Raw genomic sequence first — 22,361 nt, forward strand, 5'->3', positions numbered from 1 at the left:
TGGCGTGTGAGCACTGCACTTCCAAGGAAGAAGAAAGGACTTTCCTACATTAGGAAGAATTCAGAGCTGAGCAATAAAAACAATAAAGGAGCAGATCCTGGAGGAGAGATTGCTGAAGGACGGATGTCCCAGGGAGCCTCCTGCATCAGGGAATGCAGTGATGCAAAGCAATCGCTCCCTGGGATGGAGGCAATGAGCTGCAAGCACTCAGGGCAATGGAGATTTGCCCTGCTCTAGCCACTGGCCCCACGGAGCTCAGGGGACCCCAGAGCCCTACTGGGGTGTCCTTGCCCCTTATCCTTCACCAATATCCAGGCAGGCACTTCAGGAGCCTTGATCTGTTGCCACGGATACAGCAGATAGAAGCATTGTGTTAAAACAGCAAGAAAAAAAAAAAAACAAGGTCTTATAAGTAAAATTGAATCCAACAGAAGATTCCTATCCATTTAGTTCCTCTTCCCTCCAGCAGAGTAAATGTGCTTGTTGTGGAGGATCAGTAGTGCAGCATCCTCTCCCACAGGGCTGTGCTGGATTTGAGGTGCTGCTGCACAGCATCACTTGGGACTGGGCCACCACCTACAATGGGGCCGTGCTCCCCTCCTCACCATGAGGAAGGCTGCTGGAAATGCAGTGGGAGAAACCAGCTCTGATAACAGGATTAGAGGGGAAAGCAGCAAGAAAAGGAGAAGCGAGTTCTGCATGTCCTTAAGTACAGCTTTCCCCTGATTATCAGAAGGAACAGGCAATGCCCTCATGCTTTGACCATTAATAAATACATGAAAAAGAGAGAAAAAGCCTTTTTACACCAGCCAAGAATGCTCAGCCGGTTCTGCAGTGCCAATGCAGGCAGCAGGCTCCAGCTCTGAAGTTCTGAGCTCTAAAGGATTTTGGAAAAAGAAAAGGTACAGTGGAGGAGTATCTGGCTGGAGCTGCCCAGATCGAGGTCGTGGCACTACTTTACCACGAGGATTTCCCTATAATGCTCAGCTAATACACTAAATGAAGATAGAGAAGGGTTTGCTCCCATGACACAGAATAACTTTGACAGAGAACAGCTGGCACCTCAAATTAGCTCGTTTGAAAATTAAGCTTCAACAAGAAGAAATAAAAATGAGCAAATGGATTATTTTTCTAATACTGTAATCCTTTTGCACAGCAGCCCTGTAAATCAACAACATAATGAGGTACAATGCAGACACAGGTTCAGATGCAGTTCTGCCTGCCAACTGCTGCTCCACCAGTCCAAGCCACAACAAACACAGTTCCAGCTCAGCACAGAAGCACTGACACACACTGAGACTGAAGCACAGCACTGCACCAAGCACCACTGGCTGCACGTGGAAGATAATGTGGTGCAGTCAACATGGGAAGCATCCCAACACCTTCAAAAAAATGCAGTTTCCAAATAGTAAGTTCTTTACAGAGAGAGTGAGTGGTGAGGTGCTGGAACAGCTGACCAGAGAGGCTATGGATGCCCCATCCCTGGAGGTGTTGAAGACCAGATTGGATGGGGCCGTGGGCAGCCTGGTCTGGTATTAAATGGGGAGGTGCGTGGCCCTGCATGAGGCAGGGGAGTTGGAGATTCACGATCCTTGAAGTCCTTTCCAACGCTGGCCATTCTGTGATTCTGAGCAAAGCCCATCTCCAGCAGATCTTCTATCAGATAAGGCACAGGAAGTCCCAACCACACACCTTAAAGACTGTAACAAGTGGGACGCAGATGAGAACTCAGCTGAACCACCTCCACAGGCACCCAGCTGGCCAGGCAGCCACAAGGTGAGGGGACAGCACTGTCACCACCAAGCTCCATGCTTTGGGTCTCCCATGCTCAAGGGATGCAAGCCCACAGCAGAAGAGGAGATGGTTGGCACTCCCAGCAGCTCATGGCTCTGCAAACCACATGGAGAGAGAGCATCTCTGCTGAGCCTTTTCTAAGGGTCTCATGTTAAAGCTTCTGACTCAATGCACTGATTTTTCGGGGCAGTTTGGAGGCATTGAGGCCAGCACTCACTTTCCCACCAGTCTGCAAAGAGCTGCAGTTTCTTCTTCCTTCCTTACTCCCTCCTCACCAAAACCCAGGCTCGAGGCCCATGCTGCCACCTCTTACAGCCCACAGACAGCACCATGGCCACACAGAACCCCTCTCCCTATTCCAAACTGCACAGCAGGAGCAGGTCTGAGCTCCCCTGATACTCACTGGTGCAGGCAGCTGTCGGTGGGTCCAGGTCAGCCCGAAAGTAGCCATTGCGGCAGGCGCAGAGCGGTGAGGCCTCAGCACTGGAGCGGCTGTTGGGGGGACATGGGGCACACAGCCCCGCACCCTGACTGGCTTTGAATGTCCCAGCTGGGCAGGCTGCAGAGAGAAGAGAGAGAAGTTGGCTGTGCTGGATGTGTCTGGGTACCACCAGCCTTCTCCCATCACCTTTAATCGCTGATGGGAGGAGGCTTCGTTAATCAGCCATCGCATCGCTTTGAAGACACAGTAGCAAAATGGGATCCCCTGTCCCACCCCACCACCAGGGTGGCTTTCAGGGTGTCGATGAACGGGTGCACCTCTACCCTTAACAACCACAAAAGTACACCTGTGAGTCAGAATTGTTTAGGCTGGACAAGCTCCCCCTCAGATCCCCAAGTCCAAGCCCAGCCCATCCCACATCCCTCAGTGCCACATCTGCACAGCTCTGAACACCTCCAGGGATGGTGACCCCACCGCCTCCCTGCGCAGCTGTGCAGTGCCTCACTGCTCTAAGAAGAGGATTTTTCCTGATATCCAACCTGAACCTCCTCTGGCACAATTTGAAAACCCAATGAAACCCAGTGCTGTGGCAGGGAACATCCGTACTTTGGTTCCCAGAGGTAAAAGCTCAGCACCAAGCCTGGGTAACCCCCACCCAGCCCACATGTTGGTGGCACCAGGCTGCTGTCGCTCACAGAGCACAACAGAGCCACACTAAGTGTCTCATAAACACGGTGATGATTGAGATAATGGAAAGTGCCTCTTAGCCCCTGCCTGCCACATCAGGATATGAGGCATCTCCTAGCAGCCACAAAGAGGAAATTAATAGGAGCAAGCAGGAGTAACCACTTTGATGCAATTTCCTTGGTAGATAGTGGACCATCTAATCTTTATTGGAGCCCTTTAACCTGTCATTCAAAACTCATGAAGGCCTCTTGCTTGTGCGGTCTCACCAGATATTAAAAGATGATAAAAAAAAAAGAACAAATGAAAACAATATTTTACAATTTGATTATTCCGGGGACCTTCCCCCCCCCACCCAAGGCACACCAGTGGTGCTGGATGAGGACAAAGCACCCCAGAGGGACACGCTGCTGTCCCATACCACCCTTCCTTCTCCCCATCAAAGGAGGCCACCCTGTCCCCAGCAGCCCATGCATGGCCCGCTATGGAAGCACATACCCCTTGCTTATACAGACACACAGGGCCACCAAACAGGACATGAAGGTGACCTTCAGGATGCTGAAGATGACGCCCAGAATGCCAACACAGAGGGCTGGCACATCTCTCTCCTCATGCTGTCTCTGTACACAGTGGTACTCAGACATGCATCCGCCCCCTCGGGACAGCAGAAGTGTGCTGGGGAAGATCAGAGACTGTCATCCTGAACTCACAGAGAGGGAGGTGGATGGGAGGAAGGCTTTCATACAAGCATGCCCCTGTTATAAGCATGCTGGTGGGTTGGTGTAAGGGCTTTGTTTTTAATTACAAGGTAGCCAAGTGTCACTTGTCACAACATGGGAACAAAGTCCGCTCTATAAGCACGCATCCTCAGGTTTCTTTTATCACTGCACTTCTCTGCAAATTCCTGTAATCTGCAAACACGTGCCCCATAATTATCACTATTACCAATTAGCACTGCTCTCCTGTAATTACAGCAGGATTGCCTAAACCCCCTTAGCTGAGCCTGCTGCCTGCCCCAGCCTCCCAAGGCTGAGGACGCTCCTTCTGGGGCTGGCCCAGCTACTTGTCCAGATGCTGCATTTTGACCTTTCTAGGGCTCTGGAGCCATCCCTGGGGCATGGCTTCCCCTCTTTGCAATGCATGCTTATTGCACAGAGGCTGCAAGAAGAGTAGTTGGGGTGAATTTCCCCCTTTCTGAAAACCCTGGGAAAGAAAAAAGGGGTAAAATATGCTATAAAAGCATCCTTGTCCTTGTTGTCATTATGGTCCTCAGCCACAGAAGGAACCCATGGAAGGACAAAGCCTTCTCAATTTGCCTTAAACCATCACAGTTCACAGTGATTCCCAAGCACACACTGCAGGCTGGGAGCTGAGTGCTTGCCCCACATAATTATGAGTAGCACTGGCTTTGTTGCATTGATGAAAGTAGCCAAAGCCAGTCCCAAAGTGAAAAACTCCAATGGGAAAAAGATGTGGTAGAAACAAGAAGCAGATTGGGGTGCAGAAACCTGCTCCACACCCAAAAGAAATGCCAATATTTAACATCGCAACCAGGCCCTGACAAACTCCTCACCTTTTCTCCCTCCTAATTCCCTGCTCTGGCTGAGCCAGCATCCCCAGCAAACCCTTTAGGAGCAGGATCAGGAGCCAGGAGAGCTCTGTGGTAGTGGCATCACCCCAGTGCTACCAGAGCCCCAAGCAGTCCCTTACGCAGGTAGGAAATGTTTTCCTCCTGCTGGGAGCCCATTAAGAGCCTCCTGCCTCCTCCATCCAGCTCACACCACGCAGTAGCCCTCAATCTAGACAACATCAAGTGCTTATTAATTACAAGTGGAGTGGTTCCTCATTAGTGCTGATGCTGTGATGGATGAGGCACACCGGGATGGGGACAGCAGAAGGCTCAAGCCACGTGGCCACATTCACATCACCAGGACATACAGACCTGCCACTGCTTTCAGCTGGGACAGATTCAGCTCCCTCCATCCACCCCATGGACACAGAGGTCCCAACCCCGCAGGCAGGCAGCCCCTTAACAGCAAGGCTGCCAAAGCAACCCTGAATAGTGCTTTCCTATGGCACTTTGGCTCCACTGCCAGATAGAAAGGAGAAATGAAGGAACGGGGGAAAAAGCAAAACCAAAAGAGGCTGGAAAACTGCTCCTTAGCACTGCTGGGCTGAGCTGCTGAGAGCACGTTGTTCTCCTCCTCCTGGTGCCAGGGAGACCAGCAGCATCGCCCCGTTGCGCATCCTCTAAGAAGCCAAAAGAAAACCGTTTCATAAAAGGTTAAAAAGTCACAGAAAGGTTTCCAAGCTCCTGGGAATGAGTCACCAATTGGGCCAGGTGCTGGCAAACGTCAGCAGGGAACAATGCAGGGCCGGACACGGGCTGGACCCCAACTCTTCCTCACTGCCCGGCCATTGTCCTGAGAACAATCTCAGCTCCCGCAGGGCCACGCTGCTGCTCAGCCTACGTGTGAGCACGGTGTGACAAAGCCAGCTTGGGAGGCAGGGCTATTCCCCGTTTGGAAATAGGCTCTTGAAAAGATCCTTGGGAGAAAAAAAGAAAAATAATCAATGTGAGCTTTTTCTTTTTCAGTGTAACACTCCAAAGTCTTTGTTGTGAAAATGGGGGGAACGTGTAAGTTGGTTGTGTTGGAGGAGAGGAAAAGCCCACCTGCACAGCACAGAGCAACCAGGCTGCCCTGAGCCACAGTGGCCCAGCCCTGCCAGCTCAAAGGGACATCCACACAGGACAGGGAACACCTGGAGAGCCTTTGGGCTAATGACACCTAATTAACACCTCCTTCATGCTCATTAGGGGAGGGGGGCTGGAAATTAACACGGTTTTCCTGGATGTTTCTTTATGAAATTAGCACCGCTGTGAATGGATGTCTTCATTAAGGCATTACTTTGGGAAAATTAGCTTTTTTTTAATTATTACTATTTCCCTCCCCTCTCTTTCCCAATGCTTGAGAGACATCCCTTCCCAGCTGGCAGCATCTGTGCCTGTCCCACCCAGCAGTGGGCAGGGATCTGAAGGGAGCAAAGGGCTTTTGGGCAGAGCTCTGCCCTCTGGCCACCCATCCATGGGACAAACACATGGGGCACCGGCACGGCCAGGGGTGAGAGCAGTGGAGGTAAAATTAAAGAACAAAACCTGAGATGCAACAGATCTACGGTCTCAGCTCTTTGCTCTGCTTTTAGAAATGCAAAATTTGGCACAAAGCTGCTTCCTTTTCAGCCCATTTCCTTTACTCCCCCCCCCCAAACCAAGGCAGCACCGCCCTGTTCCCAACCAACAATGCTTCCCAGTCGCTCACCATCCTTAGGATCCAGGGTGAAACACCAGCAGAGAAAGGCTCTGCTGATTCTCTTTTGGGAATAAACACAAACTGTACTTTGTATGTTCACACCCAAGCTCTCAGGCACCCCCCTGATCCCACATTCCCTCCCACCTCCTCATGGCACAGTGATGCATTGTGTCCCAAGCCATGCAGCACGGCCAAGCGAGATGGATGGTTCAATATGCACCAAATGGTGCTGAGGCTAGCATGTTTGATGCATTATTCATTTGGGGCACAGCAGCAGCCACTGTTCTGCATCAACCAAAGGCTGGGAGAAGCGAGGTGCCCAGGGAAAGGCACTGCCTGGGCTCTGGGGACAGAGCTGCACCATCTAGCTAGAAAACCCACCTCAATGGGACAGCCAGGCCCTCCAGTCACTCCAACCCCAAAACACAACGCTCCAAGGAAGACTGTGCTGTCTGCACTTGGAGTTGGCAGTCAGCAGCCAGCATTAATGAATCCCTTGTGGCACCAAACCACTCCACTCCAAAGCCCCACACAGCATCTCCTCCACTCCCATGCCAGGAGGGATGAGATCGAGGCGAGAGAGCTCAACAATTCAACCCTTTTTTCCCCCTTTCCCCACTTTCCTCTCTGAGGAATTAAGCCCATTTTCTCAGCCTTAAAATACCGTAGATTTTTCTGTGACAATTCCCCTGGGCTCATTAAGCAGCTCATCTTGGCTGCTCGGGTTGACGAAAGCTTCAAGCAGATGTCAGCAGCCTCCTGGGAGCTGCACACAGGAGATGTTCACCCAACACGAGGCACAATCCCAAACCTGGCCCAGCAACGAGCAATCATGCTGAAGGACACAGATCTCCAGTTAAAGGGAGGGCTGCCATCCCTAACCATCGTCACTCCACCACCCAAACCCAACAAGAAACCCATTGAATGATGGCTCCCAGATCTTGTTACGTGCCAGTTCCTGCCCACTGACACTTGAGTAGGGCAGCAGCGGGCTCAGATCTTCTCTTGTGGTCTCTGAGGGACATGGAGTCAAGGAGGAGCTTGCTGGCCAAAAGATGCACACAAGCCACTGGGAATCATGGAACTGTACAATGCTTTGGGTTTGAAGGGATCTCAAAGATCATCCAGTTCCAATCCCCTGCTATGGGCAGGGCTGGCACCCACGGTCAACTCAAGGGAAGATTATTACCTAAGTGCAGCCAACTGGCAGCTCTTAGGACTGGTTTTACCAAGCTTCTAGGGAGGGCTGGCTGATCTATGGGTTTGCTGCTCCTCACCAGCATACCACAGCACCTTCAGACCTACAGGTCTCACTCACCATCGCATCCTCTGCCACTCCTCCTGCAGCAGTAGCTGGGGAACAGGAGTGTTACCGAGTCCTGCTGCAGACACAGCACATCAGTGCCTGGCAGCACTCACAGCACCACCAATCACAAGTCACAAGTGGTGGGACTGCTAAGCCACTGCCCAAGCAGCACCCACAGAAACCAATGGTGTGCTTTATGATGCAGCCAGCCAACCCACACCAGACATTTCTACATCCCTAGACCTGCTAGTATCCTAAGCTTCCATCCAAACGAACCTTAGTTCCATGCATGCTCTCACACCAAGGCCATCAGCTCTTGGAAGTCTGCAGAGGTTTCTCCTTCAGTTCCTGCTCTTCACAAGTGGGTACTGCACACCCAGCTGGGTGCTGCACAGATGCTCTGGGATGTGGACATCCCTCATCCCCTGCTGCAACGCCCTGGCTCTCCTGTAGGATCCCAAGATGCAAAAGCATTGCACAAGTGTGCAGACTCATGGTTGTTTCCCAGTTTTCAGAATCCTTCACATGACAAGAAAGCACTTTTTTTTCCCCCCCAGAGTGAAAAACAATAGGAGCTGCCAGGCTGGTTGTATTCTCCCACATCCCCCAGCAAAGATTTACTGAGGCAAATGAAAAAGCAAGCTTCTGCCTAGCTTGAGTCCTGTACAAAAAGGCTATGATGGCCATCCTAAAAGCATCCCAGCCAAGCCTTCCAAACACCCTGCCACCAGCATTCTAGAGTCAAGGTCCAAGCCCTTCCCTTACCAAACCAGCCCTATGACTCTGTGGCTTTTAAACCCATTCTGAAGTTGCCTTTGAACCCCTGTTTCCCAACCCCTCCTACTCTCAGCTCTTCCAGAAGCCATTCAGAAAGCACTACTGAAATGGAATTGGCTTCTCACACAAAAATCCTCTGCTCCCCTGCTTCCAAGCAAAACACAGAACCACGTTTTAAGAGAAGGGATGGCAAGGGCAGTGTGTAATGCTAATAGAAAAAAATCCTCCAATGTTATTTGAGAAATATTCACCAGAACTGCAAAAGGAGATGACAAGAAGCAAGCGCCGCTTCCATATTTATAACCTGGCAGCTGCACACCGGCAGCGTGGCTGGGAGAACCCAGAAAAACAGCAGAAAAAAGCCAATTACTACCCAGAAGCAGAGCAGCAGAGGAGCACTCAGGCTGGGGACAGCTGCCTGGCTCCTGCAGCTTTGCTCAGGAAATAACGAGGAGATGAAAGCGGCTCCGCCAGCGAGCATCGCCCTTTGAAGGCAGCAAATCACTGCAGCAGTGAGTCGGTGCCTGTGTCCTCATCACGCTGCAAGCCACAGCAGAGACTTGCACTGAGTTCTGCTAGCACTGCTACTGGCTGGAGAGCACAGAGGCTGCAGGTTGAACTTGGCACACTGCAAGCATCCTGGGGCTGTGGGTTTCCGCTCTACTCCTACCATTTTTGCTGTGCATTGGGTCACAACAGTGTGTGGGATACATAGCAGGCTCTGCTCCAAAGCTGCGCTCCCAGCAGGAAGATCACAGCCACGAGACAAAGGCAATCAGGACAGATTCAGACTTTGGAAGGAGAAGAAAATTCACACTTCCCTAAAAGGACACCGGTGACCAAAGATCAGGGGCACCAGAGCAAAACCCACATCACCTGGAAAGCAGCCTGACAGCCTTCAATATGACACTGCACACCGCCTCAGCCCCCTAAAACAAAACTGCTTTGCGACAAGGCTTTCTGGAGCCCCGCACTGTTGACATCACCCACAGCAGTTAATTTGGGTACAAACAACACAATGGAAAAGCTCAAGAAGTACAGAGCTCCCTGCAAAGCAACCCCAGCCTTACCTTTGCAAGCCACGTTGTTTTCTGGCTCATAACCAGCCTTGCAGGTACAGCGACCTATAGGTACCATCCACTCCCCATCCCCGTTGCAGTACAGCTTGATGGGCACATCCACCTCCTCAGCGTTGGGGATGCAGGTGCCCCGTGCTGTCACCAGAGAGGTGCTCTCTGCCCCCGTCATGGTCTCAGGGAAGATAGCAAAGTTCTGCACCACGCTTGGGCACTTCTTGAAGAAAACCCTGACGGAGAGCAGAGACATGCAAGCCCCGTAGTCCTGGAAAGCCAGGTAAAAGCCATTGCGGGTCAGGGGCCCAAAACTTCTCACTTCTGTGTTCACCTTCATCAACCTGCCACCAAAGTCCACCTGGGAAAAGCTCTCGTCAGCAGCAATGGTGTCCACTTTGAGGTAGGGTGCCTCCGTCCAGAAGGCCGACTTCTTGGTGGCAATGACAGAGTCTGTCTCGTAGTAATAGAGGTTGAAGGTCTCCTTGCAGGAGCCAGGAACGTTGGGGAGGCTGCTGCAGTCCCTCACAGTGAAGCGCATCTCGGTGTAGATGCGGTGAGCTCCGCGCCGGTTGATGAAGGTGGTGAGGAGCCAGTTGTTCTGGTTTGGCTCGAAGACGTTGCACACCTGGTACGTACGGATGGTGTTCAGGTTTTCGTCGTAGCCACTCACTTCTTCCCACTGCACAAAGGAGAAAAGAGAGGTCGTGAGAAGGAGATGGGGGCGCTGGAGGTGGAGGTCACCCCGCATGCAGCAAGGCTGTCCTGAAAGGAGGGCACAAAACCAAGGACTGGCCAAGACTGGAAGGGGCCTCTGGAGGTCATATGGTAGCACCTCACAAGAAGATGCAACGAGGGAAAGAAAGACAGACTAGGCAACTGGAGAAATGAAGGAAAGCAGTACAAGAGGCCGTGCCTATGTCAGTGACCAAGTCACCGTGGGGGCAGATGAGCAAGTCTGACCTCAGGTCCCAGCACAAGGGGACTGCTTCCCCTGGCAAAAAAAAACAACATTCCCAAAGCACATCACAGCAAAGAGAGAGAATACAGACTCGTGGTTTGATTTAGAGAAGAGTATTAATGTAATTTAGGCTACAATTTCAATTAAGGGACAGCAGCAAACTGTGAATAGTGTATGATGGCATTAGTGTCCTACAGACAGATTTACAACCTCATAATCCATTCATTTTCATTAATCCATGTTTACAGTCTCCTCATAACAGCATTATTCACGTGGCAATCTTCACGCAGCATGCTGATACGGGGCATGATTTCTGGGGGTGAGGCAGCAGCAGCACTCGTGGGTGAACCAAGCCAACCCTACAGTGTTACAGGCTTTGCCCTTTTTACCTCTGCCAGCCCTCCCCACCTTCCCCAGGCATCACTCTGGTGGCAGCAGGATGGGCAGATCCAGCCCTGACAGGCAGAGGAGCAGGAGCACACACAGTTTACTGCTGCCATCCAAGGGACACTTGATGTCCCAACTAAGGCTGAGGCCAAGGTGAGCAGGAGAACCAAGAAAAGAGGTCCCCACCCCCTCTCTAGGGGTGAGCCTAAGGATGCTCACTGTGTTAAACCAACACAAGGATGGAGAGTAAGGTATTAAGCACTCTCATTTAATTACACACCTGTACTTCTATTGCTGTATGCACGCAGGTATTTCACTGCATGCAGAGCTCTTTCATCACTCAGGTTTGTCCAAATCTCACACTGGATGCTTGCAAAGCTGTAAAACCACTGCACCCCGGGACCACTAGCAGCACAGCTGGCCAGCTGTGGTTTTTGGGAGCAAAGGAACCAGTCTGCCAAGCCAACAAATGCTGTACCTCAGGCTCCACAGTGCCTCTCCATCATTTCTACCACCCACCGCTCCCTCCCTGTCTGCACCCGTCTTTGTCTATCACTTTTTCTGTCAGGGGAATGTGAGTCAGGTTATTTTATGCTTCCATCCCTCAACGACTCGTATTATATAAAAAAGATGTTTTAAGTGCTTCGGGGTGTTTTGTTCCTCATTACTTCATAAAAGTGACATTAATAGCCAGGAAGAGCACTGCTGAGTGCAATTACGGATGATGTTCCAGGTATGAAAGCTGTTTTGAGCCTGCTAATGTTTCCTAATTACAAGCCTTGTGGTACAGGAGAGAGGAGGAGCAAGCAGGAGGATAGGGAGGAGCGTGCTGGATGGGCAGCAGGGCAGAGAGGAATGCACAGGGATCCCATCAGCTCTGGGACTGCGTGGTTGGATGTGGGATAACTTACCCCTGACGGAGGGTTGGCAGTCCAGCCCAGCTCGGCCGTCGCCGTCCGTGTGTCCATCAGGGTCTCTGAGGAAACACAAGAGGAAGAACACGAAGGAGGACACTGTGCTTTGTGCCATCACCACCTACACGAACCCACACTGAGATGGGTTCCATGGGGAGCTTGGCAGCTGTGATTTGGCAGGATGATTTCAGCCTTAGCAATGACAGCGGAGCTGCTGGAGTGGTGATCCTGTGCTGGGAGGTTTTCAGTGGTGGGTTTGGTGGGAGATATTGAAAAGCTGTACTGCAGCATTACAGCTGGCATTTCCCTGCTTTTTTTCTTGCTCTTGTACAAGGGGAAAAAAAAAACAAAACAAGAGTAACAACAATAACAGTGAGAGCAACAACATATAGAAACAGATGGGAGAAATCCTCCAGGTTTTATTTATTTGTTTTCAGCAAGCAGACATGCAGATTAATTTGCTCAACTCCTGAGTCTAAAGCAAAGCTGGGAAGGAAACGTGCCTGGAATTGGCCCCATCCTTTGCTCTGCAGCCCAGCACCACAGCAAGCACATCTCCTAGCTTTGTGCTGGTACAAACAACACAACTCAGTCACAGCTTATCCCATCTCCCTGTCCAGTAACTTGCACCCACTTGTGTCCCCACCACACACCACGCAAATTTTCTCCCCCTGCCATAAGTATGGCCGTGCATGTCGTTAAGCACTCATTAGTCATTGCTACAGCCCTTCAAACACAGTTCCTCCCACTGCAACCCCCAAACAGGCTCTGAATTTTGGGAAGAAAGCTGGAAGGAACAGCACGACGCGGCACACAGCAGCTCCTGAAGCAGGAGACTTGAAAGAAATACACACACCAAGAAGAGATGCATCCTGTCAGCATCAAAAAAAAGCTGCCTCCCTACCAAAAAGCTCTTGCCTGTCTTTTCTTAGTGATCTAGGCATGTTTCCAGATGGCACATCTTCCCACTGTGGTTCTCTACAATGCCATTCTCTGGGACAAGGAGAAGGAAGGATGAGAACAACCCCAAACCGTTCACTGAGGCTCAGGGAAAGCTTGGCCTCACCAAAACCCCAAGGCTGACCACACAACCACCACGTGGCCGAGGCTGGAGGCACCTCCAGGTTCAGCTGGTGCCACTCCATCTCAGTCAGAACCACCCAGAGCAGAAGTAGCCCTGCTCAGCTGCAGCAGCCCATCTGATACGCTAAGCCCACTGGAACACTGCCTGCTCCCCAAGCAGGGAGCTGCTCCCCACACAAGTGGGATGCTCCAGGGCTGCCCAATACCGAGCAGCGCCCTGGAAGGAAGCTAAACACCAGGGCTTGGAGAGGTGTCAGTGGGCAGGGACATGATCTTTCATGTCTGGCCAAAGCCCTCGTTAGGGAGAAGCTGAGCTTTGCTGTGGAAAGCAGAGCTCTCTCTGAGTGAAGAATCTTGCGCTGTATACAGTAGATTTTCTTTAATGGACACATTACTTTAAACTAAGCCTCCACCATCTGTTTCAGTCCCTAATTATCAATACAAAAACAAACATCTACTCACAATTACACTCGTAACAAGTAAAGATGCCAGCAATTAGCATGCAGGAACATCCTTGCCGAGCGGAGCGGGTCCATCTGCAGTGGTACCAGCGTGTCCCCAGCGGGCAGGGACCAAGGTGGCATCCACAGTGGGCTCAGAGGAGCATCACTCAAACAACGGGGGAATAACAAACGTGGGGTGAGAGCAGGTAGGCTGTGGAGCATGGCGATGCTTGGGGCTGCCCCTTCCTGCAGCAAGTCTCAGGGTGCTCGGGGATGCAGCCCTGCTTCCAGAGTAGGCAGCAGCTTTCTCTCTGCACCCCTTCCTCTGGGAGCATCAGTGCAATCAGCCTAAGGCTGGCACTGGGGATGGCCTGCCCCGAGCTGGTAGCACTACAAAAGCAAGCAACAGGAAAATAAATCTAGAAGCTTCACTGCAAAGACCAGCACCAACTATTGCTGATGGAGACAATGCCACAGCTCTGCCTTCCTGTGGCCACAGCATGGCTGCTGTTGCCAGTCCTGATCTGCTCATGGCTCAGATTAAGCTTCTTAACGTCAGCGGGAAAGGAGTCCTACAAGGAGGAGTTGCTATAATTCAGTTCCCTCTGTCCCCCACACACAGAGACCTGAAGCTCAAAGCTACACCAGAAGGTCGCCCAGGCCATTTCACATTGTTCCCCATGCCCATGGCAGCCCTGCTCCTGGCCACGACGTTCCAAGGGTGCAAGAAATCGCCATGTATCTCACACTTCCCATCAAGCAATAGCAAAGCAGGAGCAAGCCAGATGTGCAAGCTGCTCTGCACACATCTGGATCTCAACACAGGACTCTTCTGTCTCTGTGTCAGTGCCAGGTAGGAGAAAACCAGGATCACCCTCTCCCACTGGAGGAGCACTGCTTCTCTTCACATTCCTTAAGAGTCCCAGTTTCTGAAAGAGCCGTTTGCAGTATCTACACACTTTCAATCAAAAATATTACAGCAACAACTAATTATGTCCCATCATTCCCATGGCTCTCTGCCTTTAATGGTGCATTTTGCTGCTACAGAATTACAGCGAAACTGCTCTGGAAGTGTATAACGAGCTATCCCCATCAATCTCCCGCAGATTCATTATGAAAGATTATCCCTAGAATAACAAACCGAGTTCAGATCGCAGAGGACACACTGAACAACAAAAACAAGGCAGCAGGATGCTTCCCTGCCCATTGCTGTGAAGGGGACACCGACACCTCAGAGCTTTGTGATGAACCTTTCCAAGAGCAGCAGCTACACAAAGAGCCTCTGCTGCACCAACACCACCTGTAGTCCTACGGTGGCCAAAAAGCAACACCTGGGGATGGAAAGCGGTTTTACACGCATATAGGTGCTGTGTCACATTGGGATGGGCTGCATCGAGCCCTCCTCCCCATGAAGTGCTCTAATTACAAGGAGCAAACACTATCTGTATCAGGATGTGCCACACTGGAATACACTGCCTGATGCAACTAGAAGTGCCCCCAAAAAATACCTGCCTACGTTTTTGGGCATGTATGGGTACATACAGACGCAGCCATCTCACAGTACCAGGGCACAGAGAGTCCTCTGTCAGTGCTTAGCACAGACTGGAAAAGCCAGAAATTGAAGAGGCAATGCAAAGGTTCCCCACCATGAACAAGTCCCGCTTACCAACATGCATCTCCCAGCAGCTGCAAATGCAAGCAGGCACTGACTTGGTGGCAAGTCAACACAAGCGCTCTGAACATCATTTCCCACTCAATAGCACGGCTTTCCCTGAGAAGAGATCTTTTTCACCCTCTTTAAAGTTAGAACTGCCCCATGGCAGCTCAGTGCAGAATAGGAAAGAGCGGAAAGAGCCCCTCTTTGCTGGGATCTGGTGGGTCGCTCCTACTGGACCTTGAACTCCATCACCCACCCACTCACCCGTCCCAATTGCCCCCCTCTGCCCAAGGATCAGTGGGGCAGAAGCAGTGGGGCTGGCAGTACCGAGGTTCCCCACGTACCTTCACGTGATTTTCCCGCTCCAAAGGTGTTTGACCCCGTGCAAACATGCAGTGCCAGGCCAGCTCAGCCACGGCCCTACAAACCATTCATCATAATCCCACTGAGGAGAGATACAGTAAATCAAAGAGACAACCTGCCTGCAAATAGATTGCACAGGGGAGGGAGAGGGAGTGAGGAACAGAGAGAATCAGGGAGAGAACTGCAGAGGGAGAGATAAGAGAGAGGGAAGGAAGCGGCAGAAAATTATAGAAAAAGGCACACATCACAGCGAAAAAAAGACAAAGGGGACCAAATCAAATAACAAAGATAAGAGAAAGAAGATAGTACTTTCAATACCTTGTTTTCCAAATTATAAACCTATTTTATGAAATTTGGGAACAAGTTTTAATCCACTGAGCTCACACAAGACATCAGAGGCTACGGGAGGCCTCAAAACAGCATGTTACAGCCAAATCAGTGTGATCCAGACGTACACAGCTCAGATGTTCCCACGATGGTGAAGCAGGTTGCCAGTACCACACAGCCCACAGTCACACCCAGGCTGCAGATGAACAGAACGTAGCTCACACCATAAGACCTCATGGAAGTACTTGTAGGTAATCACAGATGTGTTTTGTAACCCAGGAGGCTCCACAGGCTGACGCAGCGCTTTGGTGAATACCGCGGGCACCAGGATAGATCCAGGCATCCCAAGAGCTCAGCTTTTCCACCACTAGCACCAGGGGAACAATTCAACACTGTAAAATGACAAGGCTATCTTTCAGGAAGACATCTTCCAGAACAATGTCACTATGCATTTAAATTGTCATCTTTGCTTTCTCGAGGCTGAGCTGCCAACAAGCATCACTGAACTCTACCAGTCTGCCCCCAAAATCACCATATGTCGAGCTTGGCAGCCGCTTGTTTCCTTTTCCAGAAGGCATGGAAGAGGAACTCAGCTGTCCCAGGATGGGCAGGGGCTCCCAAAGGCTGTGTGAAGCAGCACCCCCCAGTGCAAGATACAGCTCAGTGACATGGAGGGTCTGGCTTGCAGGATGAATTTTTCTGCACACAGATGGTGGAGGTTGAAACTCTGAGGGAGTGTTGCAGCAGATGTCCCATGAGAAACAAGCCAGCTTCCAGCACAGCTCCACGGAACGCATGGCCCTGCCTCTGGAGGGCTCCACGCCAAGGCAGTGCTAAGCCCAAATCCCTTCTCCATGCACACTAGCATCATCCCAAGAGGATACAGCCAACGGCCAGGAGCTAGAGGGCACCAGCCCCTTGCCACACCAGGAGCTGGGTGCAGCAGCTTCACGCACATCACTGGGGTTCCTGAGTGCAGACCAGCTGGCTGGGGCATGCACAGCCCCAGAGCAACCCAGCACCCAGATCACTCGTGCCCAAGTGAGAGCACAGCATCCTGCAGGAGGCAAGGACGAGTCAATTGCCACGGGGCTCCCCCACACCGACCTCACTGATTGCTCTGCCCAAAGCTTTTGCTGGGCTCTCAGGGGGTAGTGATCAAGCCGCTGCTTTTCACTGGTTTGAGACGATAAATCAGCAACAGGGGCTGCTGCAATCTGATTAACAGCAGTGGGTAGCTGCAGGCAAAGCACGATGCACCAGGGATGCAGCACTTGGAATACACAGCCTGCAGCCTCTCCATCTTCTCCTTGCACAGGGCTGATGGAGTGCTTTCTGAACCCTCACACAGCAATCACAGCACTTTGATCCCAGACCCAACAAGCCTGTGTTTTCTGCTCCCCAGAAGCGACGAACTTGGTGCTCCAGGCAGCGTGGAGGGAAGCAAGGGAGCCTAATGGGTCTGGTGGATGCATTCTCCTGAACAACCGGGATTCCCTTGGAAATGCTATCCTACAAATACAGAGCCAGACAGCTGAAAAGATAGATCAGTCATAGACATTAACAGCACCCATTATTATGCATGTTAGCACAAATTAAAAGGACATGCTGTCCACACTCAAGGGACTGCAGGGTGATTCCCCAGCACAGCATCCTAGGATGCCACAGCACTTGCCTCTGAAGACAGTCCCAATGGCCACGAGCACAGGGACACAGCTGCGATGAGCTTCATTGAACCAATACACCAGACCCATTCTGCACCTATTTACCAGATCTTATTTCAAAAAGCCAAAGGATTCTGCGAGAGCAACAAACACGGCGAGCTGCTCAAACAGCAAACAAGTGTGGGTTGTTGACTGCAAGCTACCAAGCGACCTCCTTTCACCCATCCCAATTCCTGCAAAACAAGGATGCAGCCAGGACCTCAGCTTTCTTGGCAGACACACCAAATTAACACCAGTCTGAGGTCAGCAGAGGGGGTAAATCCTACACCAAATATTTGCTTCTCCTTCCTCCTGCTCACCACACCCCAGGGTGGGCAGAGAACCTACTTAAAAGCTACATTTCTGCAGCTTTTCCTTTTTTCCCCCCCCATCAAATCTTTTGGATCTGCTCAAAACAGTGCCTGCACTCCATCACCATCCCACAACCTTTCCCAAACATGTTACTATTACTCTGAGCAGTCTCTAGGTACACGTGTGTGACAGCTGCTCTACACAGTAAATAACCCAACACATCAGCCAACATTTCCAGATGACTGTCAGTGCTGCACTGCCTCGTGCCGTGGGGCTGGGAGGGGCATTAACAGCTCTTGGAGGGGCAGAGGGCCTGGGTGGAAAGGAAAATGCTCACCCAACACCTCTGCAGTTAGGGGGGCTTGCAGGATAGCAAGCTATGGGAAAGTGCCAGCTCCATGACCAATACGGGGCACGGCCAGCACTCACCTATCTCTCTGTAAGAGCACAGTGGAAGAGCAGTACAGGGGCAGAGGGAGCATTCATCTCAGGGGGACTCACAACATAAATGGAAAAAAAAAAACCTGAAGAGCCATCAGCACATTGCAATCAAACCCACATATATTCCAACAGGAGGGAAACAGACTTCAAAAGCAAGGCTCATGCAATGCTGCCGGTGCCAGGCATTGTGCTGCATGTGCTTCTGACCTGAGGAGCAGAGAAGGATGAGGAGGAAGAGGCCGAAGGAGATATACTTGGCTCCCAGCCAGCTGTGCACACTCCGGCCCCCAGCCCAGCCGCCTGCAGGAGCACATGCTGAGAAAAGGCTGGAGCAGAGCAGGCAGGAGGAGAGCCACCTGCGCACCGGGAGCCAGGCCAAAGCGTGCTGAGGATGGGTATTTCCCCCCCCCCCCCCGCCACCACCACCACCACCACCATTTCCCTTGCTGGGACACTCCCCTTTCCTTCTGCATGGCTATCACTCCCGGCCCAAACATTTCTGCAGGAAGCAGTGTGACTGCAAAGCAGAGCTTCCACACACAGCTTTCCAAGCCAGCACCAGAGGGCAAGAAAACCCAAACCCAAATTCTCTCAAACTGGTGTCCCCTGGGACCTCTCAGCCTGTCCCACACCAACTCCAGGGCACAGAGAGGATGCTGCAGTGGGGTGAGCCCAAGGCAAGGTGCAGGTGCTGTCTCCACAGGGCTTCCCTATGCGGGGGGAGAAGGAAGCAGCCCCTGCCTGTGTCACAGGGACACTGCCACCACTTGGGCTGAAATCCCACCAGTACTTGGCAAGGGAACTGGCATAGTATGATTCTGTTCTATGCAACGCTGCCTCTGCTCATTTTTAAAGCAGTGTGAGCTGGTGATAAATTTGCCCATAAGCTCATCTCCATACCACCTCTCCTGCTGATGACACTGACCCATCCTCCCTGATTGTGGTTTCCTTGCTGAAATAAATCACTGTAAGTGCACATTGTGCTCTGGGCCTCATTACTGTTCATCACCGTCTGCATGATGGAGCTGTCACATCCTCATAGATGCTGTCACCTGGGCAACCCTGAAGAGGCCCAGGCCCACATGTGCCCATGGCAGCCCTGTGAAACCTCAAGGCTATCCATGGGGGAAACCTCCTCTAGGAGGGCAGAACTGCTTCTCTCCACTCCTATTTACAGCAGATAGCACAAACACCAAAGGGAGGATGAAGGAAGAGCTGAGCACAAAGGCAGTGGGATGCCCCCTGAGCCTTTGCCAACTAAACACCCAACTCCAGCTCCACGCACACTAGTGTGCAAAACCCACTGGGTCACCCCAGATAAATCCAGAGGAGCATTGCAACTGCACTTCCAACAGTAAATGAAAAGCTCTGTGCCAAGCCCCCATGAAGACTGCTGGAGCGGTAACAATGCGGAGGCATTGTTTGCCTGTCACACTGCTTTCAAAAGGCAAACACTCAAAAAGCAAGAGGGAGCAATTAAAGCTGCCGCTAATCTTGCTGTGTCCGTGTCAAAAAGCAGCCCGTGGCTCTGACGGAGCCTGCAGCAGCACCAGCAGCTCCCTGCTGGGACCAACGGGCAAGAGATGCTCCACAGGACCCAGCAATGGCACAGATCCCCACCAGAGTGAACCATGATTGTATCCCCACACCTCATCCTGGCCCGCGAGGAGCGGAAATGCAGCTCTTTCCGATACTTTGGGTGTGCCAAGCTGGAGGCTTCCAAGAGCACACCCATAAACATGGGTCAAGGAGAGGACGTGCTCCGTAAGGCGACCATACAAGCTCTTCCCACCACTTGCACTCCCTATAAAAACCTCCATTTGCCACCAGTTGGGAAGAACCACCATTTGCAACCCAACAGCTCAGCCCTCGAGGCAGACCTGCTGTGGGCTCACCACGCAGATGGGTCCCATGGCACCAGGAGCCTCAGTGAGCTCCTGTCCCACACCCTGCACCCCAAGGAGCCCTGCAAACCCTTAGACAGACAGAGGATAAGGGGCACAGCACTCACACGTGCAGGCACAGGCTGGGGGGAACCGCGCTACAGAAATAACACAGGCACGCAAACAAAAGAGTGCAAGCCATTAATCTGGGCGAACCAAAGGAAATGAAATCATTATGTCTGCAGCTACAGCATCCAGAAGAACAAATTTCCTGCCTGGATAATAAATGGATTCTTTTGTTTCACGTTGGCCCCGGCCACGTGACTGTCTTGGCCTATTCCTCATCCAAAACATCTTGCTGTATAAATACCCAGACGGGCTTGGGTTTCAGCTGCTAAAAATATGTTTTAATTATAATAATATATAATAATAATAACACAAAAAGCTACATGCTCCCCAGCCCCTTTCCTCTTAAACAACCCCTGAAGGCTTTCTAGAGCACAGGCAAAGAAACAAAAAGACCAAAGTTACTAATGACAGGAGCAATCGCTAAGGAAAGGCCCAGGCAGCCAAGCAACAGCCCCAGGTTGCTGCTGCTGCAATAAAGAACCCTTGTCAGAGGGAGCACCGAGGCACACACGCCATCCTGGAAACCCTGTGAGCATGGCACGGTGCAAGACCAAAGCCCCACAGGTGCTGAGGAATTCAGCTGAGCAACAGGCAGTGCATGCACACCCACCCTACGCATTGCGGGCAGCTTGCTGGTGCAGCAGCAGGGCTGGCATTTCACTTAGTTTTTACCCAAACCTATGAGAAAGGTGAATTCTGATCCCCCTACTGGCTGAAGGAAGGGCCCTGGGCAACTCCCAGGATTTCAGCTGCTAAGAGCTGTGTGCACCATGAGCTACAGCCATCCCTTTAACCTGCAGCTCCACAGGGCACTCGATTAAAACCGCTTTTGCGCCTAACTCCGTATTTTGCTTCTGATTTCATCTTCCTTCCACCCGCCTTCCCACCTTTACAACAGCGCAGCAAACACTGAAAAAAAGTTGCAAAACAAAACAGCATTTGGAATCCAGACATGAGAACACCTCGCTGCAAACAGCCTGAGTCCCATAGATGTCAGAAGAGCCCCATGGGTGGAGGCGAGCAGGGAGCATCACAAGCCAGCACTCACACCAGGCTGAAGTTGCAACCAGGCACCACTCCAGGAGCACGGTGGTACATCAACAACCACAGGACAAAACCAACTCTGAAAGATCGTAAGCTTGCTTTGTGCATCACACCAGAAGCAGCCCAATTTCTTCTCCTTTTCTGGGTCATCTTTAATTTTCAATTATATTTGGGATGTTGCAGAGAGAGTCTAAGCGTTACTGCTGTCTCATTTCAATTGCTTATCATCACTGCTAAAAGGAGGGAGAAAATAAAAGAAGTCATTGGAAACTAAATATTTACACACCCACAGACATTAATCCCAGCAGATCCAAGGGTGGGAAGCTTATTTTAAAAAACATCTCTAATTATTTTCCCATCTTAGAGGGAATAATCTGGTGATTAGTTACAACATTTGACATCAGCAATCACATTATTTTCTAACGAGGGATAAGTGCAGCCAGATCCCCATCCCCATGGCGGATTCCAGGCACTCTCTCCCCAGCAGGATGATGCCCACTAGAGATGGGGACACCAAACAAGCACCAGTGGAGTTGCTGGTCCTTGGGCTGCATCCCAAGGAAACTTCCTTGGTGAACGACTGAGGACTTTGAGACAGGTGAAAATCTGACTGTCAGACTCATTTAGGAAGACAAAACCATGCTCACCCTGATGAAGTGAACTATTAAAAACAGGAGATGGTATCCAGGGTAATAAAGAGCAAGACGTGAGAACCAGCCGAGGAATTCAAGTTCACAACTCCTATCAACTTCATATGCTGTAAAACTTCACCTAGTTTATAAGTTTCTCACCAACTTCATAAAAGATGTTTTATTGTTTTCTGACTCTCTTGCCTTCATAAAATGTGTCTCCTCGTCTGCGTGGGTGTTGCATTACAAACATTTGCACTTTGATTCATTCAAGACTTATGGAAGCTTTCAAGATAACCTATTAGGAATACTTAAAGTGTTTCTGAGGCATCACAGCCTCCCTCGAACATTTCAAGATTTTAAATAAATAAATAAAAGCATGCCCTTGCAGCAAACTACCTCCAAAATCCACCAGGCTGTAGATTCAAGCTGTGTTTGGAAGCAACCAAGCCAGCCTGGTAGAGGAGGTCCCCGTTTCATTCGCTGTGCAGTCATCAGAGATGCTGGCATGGGAAGGGACTTCTCCCTGCCACTGTAAGACTTCTAGTTAATAAAGAATTTTAAATGAAAAAAAAAAACAAAAAAAACATTAAAGTACTCTCACTCTTTCCACATTTCACAGCAGCATCACTGCTGGCATCTTCCCTAGGACGAAAGCTTTGGTCATGCTTTGAGAACAGCTCACCATCAGCACCTGGAGC

At 51.0% G+C, this 22,361-nt stretch overlaps 1 protein-coding gene across 1 annotated transcript in view; it reads right to left on the reverse strand.

Annotated features, from left to right (window-relative positions):
• The window catches only part of EPHB1 (EPH receptor B1), a 42,139-nt gene that overhangs the window by 13,862 nt on the left and 5,916 nt on the right, over positions 1–22,361 (reverse strand). Inside the window, exons 2-4 of the mRNA XM_042820684.1 lie at positions 11,644–11,708; positions 9,385–10,066; positions 2,198–2,353 (exon numbers count right to left, since the gene is read on the reverse strand). Of these exons, the coding sequence (XP_042676618.1) occupies positions 2,198–2,353; positions 9,385–10,066; positions 11,644–11,708 (903 nt within the window). The remainder of the gene's footprint in view (positions 1–2,197; positions 2,354–9,384; positions 10,067–11,643; positions 11,709–22,361) is intronic.

Source organism: Centrocercus urophasianus, unplaced genomic scaffold (genome assembly GCF_019232065.1).
Source record: "Centrocercus urophasianus isolate 14NV4802_14NV808 unplaced genomic scaffold, USGS_Curo_1.0 seq_19, whole genome shotgun sequence".
Lineage (NCBI taxonomy): Eukaryota > Metazoa > Chordata > Aves > Galliformes > Phasianidae > Centrocercus > Centrocercus urophasianus.